Source organism: Mchenga conophoros, linkage group LG7 (genome assembly GCF_057382185.1).
Source record: "Mchenga conophoros isolate Kocher_MC1m ecotype Shallow Benthic linkage group LG7, M_conophoros_male_GT1.1, whole genome shotgun sequence".
Taxonomy (NCBI): Eukaryota; Metazoa; Chordata; class Actinopteri; order Cichliformes; family Cichlidae; genus Mchenga; species Mchenga conophoros.
In genome coordinates, this window is record NC_140532.1 from 56861222 (window position 1) to 56876368 (window position 15147).

The 15147-nt window shown below is 40.0% G+C and overlaps 1 protein-coding gene across 6 annotated transcripts in view; it reads left to right on the forward strand.

The window, feature by feature from the left end:
• Positions 1–11588, forward strand: part of cnnm3 (cyclin and CBS domain divalent metal cation transport mediator 3) — a 35922-nt gene extending 24334 nt beyond the window's left edge. For 2 of the 6 annotated variants that reach the window (XM_085280385.1, XM_085280384.1), the window contains exons 9-11: positions 917–1047; positions 2809–2935; positions 7059–11588. In XM_085280385.1, coding sequence (XP_085136511.1) covers positions 917–1047; positions 2809–2935; positions 7059–7117 — 317 coding nt within the window. In that variant the 3' untranslated portion in view covers positions 7118–11588. The other 4 variants (XR_014893090.1, XM_085280386.1, XM_085280389.1 and 1 more) reach the window with 4 other exon arrangements.
• The last annotated feature ends 3559 nt before the right edge of the window (positions 11589–15147 follow it).

The window sequence follows — 15147 nt, forward strand, 5'->3', positions numbered from 1 at the left end:
TCATTTTAGGTATTCCCTTTAGGTTTGACCACATAGTATTATAATTATAACAATGTTTCTGTTTTAATCTAGTAAATGACCTTATTGCTCATTTTAAATGATTTATATTTTTGTTTGATAAATGAATAAAATAATTGCCTAATTTTAAATAAAGGCTGATAAATTCTTAGTCCTTGAATAAGCCATAGACTTGTATGCTCAGTGACATTGTTCTTTCAGTTGAATCAGGACCTTCCAAATATGGGAAGAGATTTTGAGCAGGAGTGACTCAAAACATTAATGTAACATTTGTAACATTTACAGTATCTGTAGCATGTTAGTTAAATCCTAGTTGTAGACATTAGAAATAGCAATTTAAAGGCACCTAACAAAAATTATGTGAATTACAGTTTAAAGCTAAACTAGTTGGCTGTAAGTGGGACCAAATTTTGTTACCTTTTTATTATTTACCTCTCATTTTATTTATACCAAGATTAAAACCTTAACTGTGATTTAAGTACATTAAAATTACATTATTTAATGGTCACTAAACCACGTAAATTTCCAATCATAAGCTACTGTTTCAAGTTAGCAGTTTTCTCTTAATAATTCTCTCCATAGCAAGGTTTGAAGAAATTAGATTTAAACTTTATCATATAAACTTACATATTAGTTAATTGATTTTTTACACATTCTTCATAATAATTATAATACTTGTTCCAAGGGTTTGTCAGTCGCTTCAGTCACACCTCAAAATTTTATCTTCAAACCAGTTAAGCATACAATAAGCTAAAAGTAATGATTTCTACTAAATCATAATGCTGTGTTTCAGTGTGTTTTCATAACAATGAGTTGGTGACAATAAGAAGACAAAAGAGCTCAAATTTGCAATGCTCCAGATAATGTGCAGGCTGTATGTATGATTGTGCAATTTCAGTGCACCAGTCTCCGGTGTCAACTCAGCGTCACTCTCCCAGGGATCCTTTTGAGTCAGCAGAAGCCACAAGCCCGTCCAGCTATTGCCCCGACTACACCGTCCGAGCTCTCACGGACCTCCAGCTCATACGAGTTTGTATATGTGTCTTTTCTCTTGGAAAGTATTCATCCATAACAAAGACTATTCGTAAGCATTAAAAAGTTTTAATTTAATCTGTATTGGTTAGTAAAGCGTATCATAGACAACAAACTGATAATACAGTTACAGAAATATAAAGAATATAACAGTTTGACAGAGCCTACAATAATACAGAGAAAACCCCAACAATCAGTTAATCCCGATGAGCAAGCTTTTGGTGACAGTGGGAATCCAGCCCTAACTAAATCATGCATTCATTACTTCTATGCTCGACAGCGTTGGGCAAGTTACTTTGAAAAAGTAATTAATTATAGTTACTAGTTACTACTTCAAAAAAGTAACCGAGTTAGTAATTGAGTTACAAGATTATAAAAGTAATTAATTACTTGCAAAGTAACTATTGCGTTACTTTAAAAAAAAAAGTTTAACCCACTGGGGTCCAGGGTATAATTGGCCATTTTTAACTACTTTTGATTTCCCCTCTACAGTTCACCTAAAAACTATTTACTTGCCTTGTTTAGTATCATCCTTTTTAGCACAACCTCACATGTCTGAATTTACAGTTATGTTTTTATTTTGATATACTGTATTAACACAATTGATCTAAAATCAGACAAAACATAAAATCCGAGTAGAAAAAGTTATGTTTTACTGTAACAACCACAAACATGTTTATTGAATCATATTTCATAACTTTAAATGCAATTATAAATTGTCAATTTTAAAATCATATGCAAAAGTTTTGCAAACAACAAAGTTATTTGCAGCCGTTTACCTTTTACCCCCTTTTTTTAAATAACCATTTCAAACTATTTACAGAACAATCAGCTGTTCTGCATTCAATAAGATGCCACACAAATTATTTGTGCCACTCCAAAAAAATTATTTCTAAGGTGACTACTGTCTCCAGGTAGAACCTGGAGACAGCAGTCACCTCATTGTTCTGACACACAACACAATACTATCCACAACACCTAACTACACAAGACAACACATTAACTACAGACTCCAAATATGCTGAACGTCACAAATCTCTCACATCTCAAAACTCGCTCTCTCTCTCTTTTTCTGAGAGTGCTTGCTAGCGCTGTCCTTAGACATTAAACGTGACAAAACTATTGAGGAAAAAACGCCACGAATTTATTGTTTATCATGACTCTGGTTTTACGTGGTCTATCAACACAATTTAAAAACTGGTATATATCACCTTGTTGGTTTGTCATCTTGAAGTGGTCATGTGATTGGCTTACCACGACTACTTTATTCTTCCTCAGTCAAACAGCAGCACTCAAGCGATTGTTTTGCCCCCTTAGCTACAGGTGTTGTGCCAAAAAGTGATCGTTGGGCAGAAAGTGATTGCCGTCCGCGCAGCTGCTAAAAGCTGTAGCGCCCAGATTACTTACAGTTACTTCCGTGCAACTGATAAAAGATGTGGTAAGCTGAAGACAGCATCTGTTTGTTGAAAAATAGTAAGGCGACCGCACCGCATTTTCTTGTTAGTAACGGTAACCGCGTTGTAACGATAGAAATGGTAATTAGTTAGATTACTCGCTACTGGAAAAAAGTAACGCCGTTAGTAACTCGGTTACTATTATCCCATTATCGGTTACTTGTAATGCCGTTATTCCCATCACTGATGCTTGACTACTGTAATTCATGATTATGAGGTTGTCCTAAAAACTCCCTAAAAACCTTTCATTTTATCCAAAACCCTGCAGCGACATTACTAACTTGTGTGTACGTGTGTTTTGCAGGTGACACGTCTACAGTATCTCAACGCTCTCATGGCGTCACGCGCTGGCCAGAGTCCAGATCCACCTGAGATCAAGATTTTGCCGAACAGTCAGACCAAGCTGCTCAATGACAGAAACACCACGCAAGGTAGCTTTGTTCAAAATGATGTCTGACTTGCCGGGTGTGCTGCCCCATCGACTACAAAGCTTTGTTTTCCAGACGCCTTTTGTAAACGTTTATAGGAATGTGCATTCCTTTTTGCCTTCAGCTGAACTAAATTAATTTTTTCTCTTTCTCTTTCTTTTCCCTCCTTGCGCGCCTCCATGTGTCCTCTCTGCTCTGGCCTGTCCAGAGTTCCCTGTAAACTTTTCATTCTTTGATACCATTGAGAACTACTGTTAACACTTTTGTTTTGTTGCATGAGGTAAATGAAATGCAGCCTGTCACTGACTGTGTCCATTTCTGGTTTCTGGAACCATCTCACTTCTCCCAGTTTTACTGTAGTTAGCTGAGTCTCTTTGAATCTGCATGGCTGTTCTACTGAATTGATGCCCTTCACAAAGCTAATGACAGGAATCTGGGTGTATATAAAAACATAGGCGACAAATGGTGATGAATTGTGTCCTCTGGCATCCAAAATGTAGGTCTACACTTTACAATAGAGAACTTAGGTGAAAACTGTTTGTTTTAACCTGATATATTTCCCAATAATGTGCCTTTATGGATAATGCCCACTGTGTCCTCTCAGTTCAATTAACTTCAATTCAATTTTATTTTATACTTTCAGTTCACAACGTCTGATGTACGTGAGTACTGTCAGGTAATGACTGTGATGTTAGAGAGCTTCAGTAATTCAGCAGTCCACTATAAGCAAAGCACTCAGTCATGGTGGGGAGGAACAGTATCCTTTTTAATAGGAAAAGACATGTGAGAACCAGGTTCTCCAGGTCAGTTAGGTTCTATGTAAGCGATTTCTTGATTCAACTGCTCAGTTAGCAATCCTGCCTAGGTGTTAAAGTGGAGCTTTCTAATTTGGCTAAACATGAAAGGCATGAGTTCTAGCACAGTACCATGTGGAACTCCACGACTGGTTAATGTGTGGAAGGAACACACCTTGTTTACATGAACAAATTGGATGAGATAAATATAACTCAGACTGCCACAGTGAACCATCTTCATTGTACAGATTCCAGAAAAAGAAGAATCGCTCAGAACGGATTATACTGACATCAAAAGCACCCTGCAGCTGCAGATTGCTGTTTCAAATCACAGCTCTAGAAATGGGGAATATATCAGAGTTAAATAAAGCAAAATTATTCTTTGAGAATAATATTAAACCCCTCCCCCCAAAAAGGCTTATATTTTCAAAAAAAAGGTTAAAAGGTACAATATATGTTAGACTGTAAATTTGAAACTGCATAAAATAAAATAAAAAGAAAAGAACTAAAAAGATCAATATTATGTGATAAATTAACAGCTCTAACCTCATGTCAATCCCATATTGTGTTTCAGAGATATCTCTCCTAATTGAGCATGTTAGCCAGCTAGCATTTGGATGTTTCCTTTGTGTCTTGGTGTGGAATAAAAACTCTGTGGAGCCTCCAATATGATCTCTGTCCAACATGAGAGGAACTTGTAGATCTGTCCAGAAACAGTACTGTGCAAATATTTCAGGCAGGTGTGAAAAAATGCTGTAAACAGAGAATTTAGAAAATTCTACACAAATAGGGATGCAGCTGCTTCAGGATAGCAATTCAATGCACCTTCAAAACAGCAGGTACACTAGGTACACTTGCACACAGTTTTTGAAGGAACTCTGCTAGTAGGTTGTTCCAAACATCTTGGAGAACTAACCACATATCTTCTCTGGATGTCTGTTTCCTCAGATCCTTCTGTCTCTTCATGTAATCCTAACACGCTTGATGATGTTGAGATGCTGAAGATGGTTCTTAATGACTTTGTCTGTATGTTTGGGGTCGTTGTCCTGCTGCAGAATAAATTTGGGGCCAATTATATGCCTACCTGATGGTATTGCATGATGGATAAGTATCTGACTGTGTTTTTCAGCACTAAGAACACCATTAATCCTTACCAAATCTCTAACTCCATTTGCAGAAATGCAGCCCTAAACCTTCAACCAACATCCATTATGCTTCACTGTTGCGTGCAGACAATAATTATTGTACCACTCTCCAGCCCTTTGACGAACAAGCTGCCTTCTGCTACAGCCAAATATTTAAAATTTTGACTCATAGGTCAAAAGTCTAGAGCATGTGCTGCCATTTTTCTGCACCCCATTTCCTATGTTTCCGTGCATAATTGAGTCGCTTGGCCTTGCAGCCAAAAAGCCATACCTCCAACTTGGAAACAACTCTTCCATGAAGACCACTTCTGGCCGGACCTGGGTGGGTGTACCTGGGTCCCACTGGTTTATGTCAGTTCTGAGCTGAAGGCACTGCTGAACATCTTCCAATTTCGAAGAGTAATAAGCTTGATGTGTCTTTTATCTGCTGCACTGTTTCCTTGGCCAACTACTGAGTCTACAATCCTCAACGTTGCCCGTTTCTTTGTGCTTCTTCAAAAGAGCTTGAACAGCACATCTTGAAACCCCAGTTTGCTTTGAAATCTTTGTCTGGGAGAAACCTTGCTGGTGCAAGGTCTTGTGGTTCTGCTCAATATTGCCATGACATGAAACGGTCTTTCACAACCTCACCTTGGTAGCAGAGATTGGCTGTTCCATATAATAATTGCTGATGGTTTGAAGGCAAAAGGTGGTAATACCAAATATTGATTTGATTTAGATTTTTATTTTGTTCTCTCACTTTGTTTATTTATATCAATTTACAAAATACAATCATTATTCATATTTCTGAAAGCATTCTTTACAGCATTTTTTTTTCACACCTGGCTAAAACTTTTGCAGAGTACTGTGTTTTTCTTTTAAACAGTCATGGTTCTGACTTCTCTGTGAGCCAGCCATGTAAAAACAAAACACATGGGCAGTAAATGAAACTGAGGTGACATGCCCACGTTGATTGGCATTACTGATGTCGTTGGCTGATATATTTAATGTATTATCACATCAGTTTTGTGATGGCTTAAGAAGTCTGTGTACCCCTGGCACAAGGATGGAAAAATAATCACCTGGGGAAAAAAACCCAAATATCATTAGCAGCTATTGATCATTGGTATTGCTATTGTAAAATTGGTATCTAACGCACAGTCGCTGGAGACTACAGCATGACCAAAATTATTTTTGCAGCCTTGTGTAATTAACTAGAAATTTCATTGCTTTTGAAATGGTTGCTTTAACAATGGGGACCAGGTGTGTAGCCACTCACAGTCAGTTACCATCTTCAGAGCGACTTTGGTGCCCCAAAATGGTGATAAAGCAACAACAGAGACTCGACAACTCGACCTTGTAAACTTGATAACAGATTGTTGGACAACAATTTCAAATCTTTTACCATCATACATACACAGAATTAACTCATTACATTTATAGACTGGTCACAATCTCATAGATCTTAAACTGAAGTTCAAAAACTTCTGCACAAATAGGGATGCAGCTGCTGCAGGACAGCCATTTAATGCAGTTACCTGGTAACCACTGATTTGCTTATTGCTTCATTTGTTTTTGGTTTCCATCCTGTTTTTGCTCCAGTGTGACTGAGTCATCCGTGAAACCGTGACCACAGTCATTTAAAGTTTTTATTAGAAAGGAGGCAAAACATAACAACGGGAGAAAATGTGTTAGTCTATTATTAGCAAAAATTAATTTCAAACTTAACGGAGACCCGTCATATGCCTATTGGAGGACTTGTTACATCACCATAAGTGTACTAAAAAAGACAAAAGATGGCACTAAAGTGATGACAAAGTCTGTGCTCCTGAGAAAAGCTGTACTTGAAAATATTTTTGAGTTGAATGTCATCATTTTGGCCCATGATATATCTCCAAAATGAATACAGCATACAAACTATTGTTAGTTATTTTATGTAAAATATAATACAGAGGGAAAGCGTGAGTGTATTTATAGACAAAGAACAACTCTTTCCTAATCACTGGCTTTTCTTCATCAATCGTGCTATCTTTCATGTCTTGAGGCAGACTATTGTTTCCTATTTTTATTCCCCTGCCATCATCTTTTAATCCCCTCTTCATATTACTGTAACACCCCACCCACCCCCACCTTAAACCCCCTGAGTGGGTTTACATAAGTGTGATGATGTGACCCCTTACTCATCCTAGCTCTCCTGTCATTGGTCAGATTCCACAGGTGGCACCAGAGCCCAGAAGAGCTCCCCAGAAGATGAGGCTCACGGGTAGTGCAGTTTCTGTCAGCCTGTTGTTTGGGGGGGAAGCCCTCCTCCAACCAAGTAGAGATTGGTTTTGTTTTTTTATATCATTGTTTGTAATTATTGATAAATCATCTATGGCTGGAACCTAGTTATTGGACAAGACTGGAGTGGAAGTGCTTTTTGTCTTTTATGTACATCTACTGTTCACACTGTTCATTTCCACCCACATTCCTTTATGTGCTTACTATTGGAATTATTATTTTATGCAATTTTTAATAACTTTGGACTATGTGTGTGCATGTTTATGTATATACAAATAAAAATGTGGTATAGCAGGAAAAAGTATATGGATCCTTTGGAATGACCTTGTTTCTATTGGGATTCATTATAAAGTGTCATCTGATCATCTTCTTTGCCAGAAGCGCAATGTGCTTCAATCAGCAATACAAAACTGTGTGTCTGAAAGAAGAGCTTCCTGTAGCTGCAGGTCAAACTTGCACTGAATTATGGAAGACTCTTTCCCTGCATTTTTTTTGTTGTTGTTATTTTAAAAACTGGGCTGATACAAAATGCAAATATCTCCAAAGGGTTCCATTGCTGTTTCTTGCCCTTGAGTATACATTTTAATCTGGTGGTGCCTTACTTCCAGATTGAGCCTTCTGTACTAAACTTGTTTTGCCATTCCTTACTTGTGTGTGTGCGTGCGTGCGTGCGTGCGTCCCTTTGAGACATTAAAAACACTCGATAGTGGGTTCTAAGCAGATTTGCACCTTACATTTGTGCACTGTGGAAGATGTTAAACTATTTGGTGAGATGCGAGGTACGTCCGAATTTTTTCAATTCATTTAACATTGATGCCATACTGTGTGTGTGTGTGTGTGTGTGTGTGTGTGTGCGCGTGCGTGCGTGCGTCTTTGATCTTTCAGTCGCTCATGGATGGTTTTCTAGGGTCTGGTTCTACTACCATAGACCTTGGATCTGTAGCAAAGATTTCTTGAAGCTTGACTGATTTTTCACAAATTCTGGATATAATGTTTTGTCAGGGTAGAAAACATGGCTAAAACAGCACCGGCCTTTTGAAAGAATTCTAGAAACATTTTGTTCAGTATAGGGGTTAACAGTGTAGACCTGTAGAGCTCAGGTGCTGTTGATTGTTACTATATACATAGAAGTGACTGACCTTTCTGCTAGTTTATCCCGTTGTTCTCTTTTTTTTCCCCCCAAACTGGCAAGTCAAATTGAAACATGCCTTACTGTGAGACAAAATACAGTGTGGTTTCTCCAAAAAAAAAAAAGAATATAAGGACAGAACTATAATTCAATATGAAACTGAGGATGAAAAGATGCAAAAGGATTTCCAAATTGACGTCACAAGCTGATAAACTGTTATTTGACATATCTTTTATTACTTCACATCACACATTCACCATAAAGACTCTGACATGATGGAATGGAGATTTGATAGTCTAAGAGAGGGAATTTTATTTGGCACCCCACAGTTAGACATCTCACAGTGTTACTGTTTAAAGGGACCTTAACACAAGACTAAACACCTGTTAGTGTTAATAATGTTTGAGACCTTTGTCGACATCAAGATTAGAGTGCACTGATTTCTATAGCCTTTCTGCTGTGATTGGTTATTATGCCTTCAGGCATGTGTGATTGAGTATGTGTGATAAATTCAGAGAAAAGGACTATAGAAATTCAACCAATATAGAGGTCCTTGCATGACGTCTAGCAAAAGGCCAACAGCACACCTAACAGGGGTTCTTTTTTCCCGACAAATTCTGATTGGTCGAAGAATTGGCTTTTACAGAAAGACTGCCACTACAGACTTTACCATAAAGGGGAAGAAATCCAGAAAGTATCAAAGCTAAAAAAAAATACTAATGAGATGCATAGACATTTATATGAACAAATTATATATATCCAAATATAGACAATTTTGAGGGGTTTTTTTTAGGTTGTTATTTTTTCCCCACTCAGTCTCTAAACAAAACTCCAGACTCGTGGTTTGTACTTGTACTTTGACTTTTGATACTTTGTACTTCTGCTCCAAACTTTAGGTTGCAGCTTTTTAAGTCTCACCTACTTAGCTGCTATTACCAGGCCAAGGAGGTGAGACTATGTTGTTATCTTTTGCATCTCTGCAGGCTTAATTCAGAAACATTGAGTACTGAAAGAGCTAGAGATTTTTGTTGAATTCTTTTTAAAGATTGGTGTAACTTATGTGACCATACAATGCCTTTAGATAAACAAAAACATCCATCATGTCTAAAAGGACCTGTGGAAACACCAGTTGGAACAATAGACCGTATAGATGATATGGAATTGAGACAGATCACATTACTACCTTGTCAATCACTCTAACATTTTGACTCTAATGGAGACCGTAATTTCTTTTTATAGGACTTGAAACCATAAAAGGAGACCATAAAGTCATCAGGAAAAGCAAGATTTAATATAAAGTTGTGCAATCAGATCTGTGACACAGAAATGGGACATGTTTCTATTGTTGCTGTTCCTAGTGTTCCTTAAGTAAGTTCTAATATACATGCTGTGATGCTTCTACGAGTAGGTCTGCTTTTCATAAGTCATGTAAACTTAAGACTTATGAAAAGCAGACCTACTTAAACTTAAGAGCATACAGTAAGCAGCACAGCACAGAGCACTGTGGTTAAGTAGAGGGTCTGCTCCCTGCACTGTTCCCAGTGTGTCGTCTAATCCTTGCAACTGGAAATCAGATTGGCACTGAAAGGGTGAATGTGGTGAAATGTTGTTTCTAATATTGTTTAACTGCAGTTGCCCTGTAGTTAAACAAGATTAGATTGAACAAATCCCAAGCATTTGTTTGTGCTTCAGAAGCACCTTTAAGAACCTTATTTCCCACCTCTTTGAATTATGATGGCATTCCTGTGTGTGTGTGTGTGTGTGTGTGTGTGTGTGTGTGTGTGTGTGTGTGTGTGTGTGTGTGTGTGTGTGTATGAGTTCAACGCAGTATGTCACCTGTAGACCATGAAAAACATCCAGTCTGCACTGTAGTATTCATTATCCAGTATGCTGACAGTCTAAAATACATTTGAAATGTCTGTCAGTCATTGTTGCATGTGTGTAAACATGTGAGAAAGGTCAGAAGTGGCTTCTAAATAATCCCTGTGTTGATGATAAAATATTAATGATAACAAGGAAGGACAGGAAGAGTCAGTCTTATAATGGAAAGCTTTCACTGCATAATTAAATAAATGGAACTAGATGAAACAAAGCAGTGGGATATAAAACAACATCTTATTCTTCATTGTAGGACCTATTATCTCATTCATAGAGGAAATTAACTCAAAGGGAGCAAATACAGTTTTGTGAGGTGATGGAAAGTGAATTGGCAATGGCCAAACTTATGAGGTGAATTGTCAGAAAATCAAAATGAATCAGTGAAAGCACAAACGGGTACAGGTTCATCTTATGTTTATATGACAATCACAGTTGAGATGAAAGAGTTCCAAAAAGGCCCAGCAATCTTTAGTTTGGGAATGGCTGCTATATTGTATAAGGTAGATTTTAAAATCTAAATCTAACCCTTAAAGGATAATTCTAGTTAATTTCAACCTAGCTTACATCCCAGTAATTTGGCTCAATGGCTCATGCTAACTTTACCTTGTCAACTCCATTGTAGAGGTGGCAGTGTGAGAAGTTGCACAAGAAGTCAGCAAAGTTGTTTCTTTACATTGTGTTGATGACTATAACCGATTTTTAGAAACTGTTTTAAATTACAGACATTTAACTCATTTTAAATGTCTCCTTTCAATTTTTCAGATGCACGGGTGCCAACTTAACCTGAGAATTCATGGCCCATTAAGCCATTTCAATAGGAAACACACCATGTTAATCATTACATAATCAACCTAGTGTATTTCCCACATTGGTGTGCAGGGTTGCTTAGGAGTCGGCGCTGTCAGCTGTGACACAGTGTGTTTCTTTGTGTTTCAGATCCATGTATGTTAGATTCAGTCTGTGCACATGTATGCGTTATTATTCAAGTGTATTGCCATATTCCAGCAGAATCCCAGATTCCCTGATAATGGGATTGTGAGTAAATATTTTTTTCAGCAGTTTGCTCATTTTTTGTTCTAAAAAAGTTGATTTCTATCAAAAGATTGAATGTAAAAAGATAATCCTGATTTTGTGCGACTTGGGCAGTTTGCTGATGTTAAGAATGATGTATTACTAAATGACTACTTGGAGTATAAATCTAGGAAATATTTTATAGGTAATCAGTCTTAGTTTCCAGGTACAATACTGTTACCAGACGAGTTATTGAGAATTAAATAGTTCTCGCTCTCTCTCGCTCGCTCACTCACTCTGTTACATTTGTATAGAACTTCTAAAGTTATTTTTGATGGTTTGTTTTTTCTGGAATGCTGCCAGTATTGGGTATATTGGGACTCCATTGAATTTAACACTTTCAATAATTTCTTAAGAAATAAAGTCAATCCTGTTCTGAACATGTTAATTATGATTGCTTTTTCTTTTCATACGCAGCATATGACATGACGTGAGATCGCTGACATGAGGTTTTTATACTGACATAGTGCGAATAAAGATCAAATAAAGCAGTTTGCTTGAAACAACAACTTGGAACCTGAACACAACATTCCCCCAACATTTTCAGTTTCTAGTGTGGTGTTGTCAACACCAGCCTAAACATGCCTGACGGTGTTCTCTGGATGAATCCCGTACTCTACCTGAATCTTGGCCAGAGCTCAGTGTTTTACTGTAGTTAAACAGAAGATGGCAGCATCTGTGTTGTAATGAGCGGAATTTTAGCAAGAGACAAGTGTATCAATCTGTCAGAAATATATGCAGACACCAGTATATGTTAGGGCAGCTAAAGGAAGCAGAATTGGATAAGCAGAAGACGAATGGAGGGAGGGAGCTGTGTAATGAGATGCATGCAGGTGATAAGAATCAAAGACATTGAGGCAAGTAAAACTGAAGGCAAGATACTGGAGACAGGTATCTACTAAAATAAAATAGGAAGCGAGAAGCAATAGCTAAACAGGAAATGAGACAAGAATTTAAGGGGAATTGACAGATGAGAAAGGGCCAAGAAACTGAGGGAACAAACTAAACTGAAACATAATTCGTGAAAGGAAATATATTAAGTTGAAAAGATAAACACAAAGAAAACTAAGAATTAAACATATTATTCAGTAAGCAAGACATGAGAGCACAAAACCTCAAAATGCTGGGTCAAAGACCTCTGATCATCACACTCCTTTCTGGCTGAAAAATGTAAAATATTATTATTACTTATTATTGTTAATACTTATCCAATTTTTATATATTTAGCATATATATATATATATAAAAAAAACACCCAGCACGCCCCTGCGGGCGGTTTATCCTTCAAGCTCGGGTCCTCTACCAGAGGCCTGGGAGCTTGAGGGTCCTGCGCAGTATCTTAGCTGTTCCCAGGACTGCGCTCTTCTGGACAGAGATCTCCGATGTTATTCCCGGGATCTGCTGGAGCCACTCGCCTAGCTTGGGAGTCACCGCACCTAGTGCTCCGATTACCACGGGGACCACCGTTACCTTCACCCTCCACATCCTCTCGAGCTCTTCTCTGAGCCCTTGGTATTTCTCCAGCTTCTCGTGTTCCTTCTTCCTGATATTGCTGTCATTCGGAACCGCTACATCGATCACTACGGCCGTCTTCTTCTGTTTGTCTACCACCACTATGTCCGGTTGGTTAGCCACCACCATTTTGTCCGTCTGTATCTGGAAGTCCCACAGGATCTTAGCTCGGTCATTCTCCACCACCCTTGGGGGCATCTCCCATTTTGACCTCGGGACTTCCAGGTTGTACTCAGCACAGATGTTCCTGTACACTATGCCGGCCACTTGGTTATGGCGTTCCATGTATGCCTTGCCTGCTAGCATCTTGCACCCTGCTGTTATGTGCTGGATTGTCTCTGGGGCATCTTTACACAGCCTGCACCTGGGGTCTTGCCTGGTGTGATAGACCCCAGCCTCTATGGATCTTGTGCTCAGAGCTTGTTCTTGTGCTGCCATGATTAGTGCCTCTGTGCTGTCTTTCAGTCCAGCTTTGTCCAGCCACTGGTAGGATTTCTGGATATCAGCCACCTCCTCTATCTGCCGGTGGTACATACCGTGCAGGGGCCTGTCCTTCCATGATGGTTCCTCGTCTCCATCCTCTTTCTTGGGTTTCTGCTGCCTGAGGTATTCACTGAGCACTCGGTCAGTTGGGGCCATCTTCCCAATGTATTCTTGGATGTTCCTTGTCTCATCCTGGACTGTGGTGCTGACACTCACCAGTCCCCGGCCCCCTTCCTTCCGCTTAGCGTACAGCCTCAGGGTGCTGGACTTGGGGTGAAACCCTCCATGCATGGTAAGGAGCTTTCTTGTCTTTATGTCAGTGGCTTCTATCTCCTCCTTTGGCCAGCTTATTACCCCAGCAGGGTACCTGATCACGGGCAGGGCGTATGTGTTGATGGCCCGGATCTTGTTCTTACCATTCAGCTGACTCCTCAGGACTTGCCTGACCCTCTGCAGGTACTTGGTGGTTGCAGCCTTTCTAGCGGCCTCTTCATGGTTCCCATTTGCCTGCGGGATCCCCAAGTACTTGTAACTGTCTTCTATGTCTGCAATGTTGCCTTCTGGTAGTTCAATCCCCTCAGTTCTGACTACCTTCCCTCTCTTTGTTACCATCCGACTACACTTCTCCAGTCCAAACGACATTCCAATGTCATTGCTGTATAGCCTGGTAGTGTGGATCAGTGAATCGATGTCTCGTTCACTCTTGGCATACAGCTTGATGTCATCCATGTACAGGAGGTGGCTGACAACTGCTCCGTTCCGTAGTCGGTATCCGTAGCCAGTCTTGTTAATGATCTCACTGAGGGGGTTCAGGCCTATGCAGAACAGCAGTGGGGACAGAGCATCTCCTTGGTAGATCCCGCACTTGATGGTAACTTGTGCTATGGGCTTGGAGTTGGCCTCTAGTGTTGTACGCCACATCCCCATTGAGTTCCTGATGAAGGCTCTTAGGGTCCCATTGATCTTGTACAATTCTAGGCATTCCAGTATCCAGCTGTGGGGCATTGAGTCATAGGCCTTCTTGTAATCAATCCAGGCAGTGCACAGGTTGGTCAGTCTGGTCTTGCAGTCTCGGCTGATTGTTCTGTCTACCAGTAGCTGGTGTTTTGCACCTCTGGTATTCTTGCCAATTCCTTTCTGTGTCCCGCTCATGTATTGACCCATGTGCCTGTTCATCTTAGCCGATATGATGCCTGACAGGAGCTTCCATGTAGTACTGAGGCAGGTTATTGGTCGGTAGTTGGAGGGGACCGGTCCCTTCTTGGGGTCCTTGGGGATCAGGACCGTCCGGCCTTCAGTTAGCCATTCCGGGTGTCTCTCGTTAACTAGCAGCTGGTTCATTTGTGCTGCCAGACGCTCGTGGAGTGCAGTCAGCTTCTTCAGCCAGTAGGCGTGAACCATGTCGGGCCCTGGTGCTGTCCAACTCTTCATACTGGAGACCCTTTCTTGGATATCTGCCACTGTGATGGTTACTGGACCCTGTTCAGGGAGGTCACTGTGGTCTGCCCTCAGATCCTCTAGCCACTGAGCATTGCCGTTATGGGTTGCATCCTTCTCCCATATGCTCTTCCAGTATTGCTCCGTCTCCAGCCTTGGTGGTGCTGTTCTCTTATTGTTCCCTTGCCACTGAGAGTACACCTTTGCTGGTTCTGTGGAGAACAGCTGGTTTATTCTCCTGCCTTCTATCTCTCTGGTGTACCTCCTCAAGCGGCTGGCCAAGGCTGTGAGTCTTTGCTTGGCAGTTTCCAAGGCCTCAGGTATGGACAGCTTGCTGTATTTCTTAGGCACCTTATTTGTCGCACCTTTCTGCAACTCCGTTAGTTGGCTAACCTCCCTCCGTGCTACTTTGATCTTGCCCTCTAGCCTCCTTCTCCATGGAGGGTACTGCCCCTTGTGGCTGTTCAACTTGTAGCCAAGCATCTCACTGATCACTGCTGCCGTATT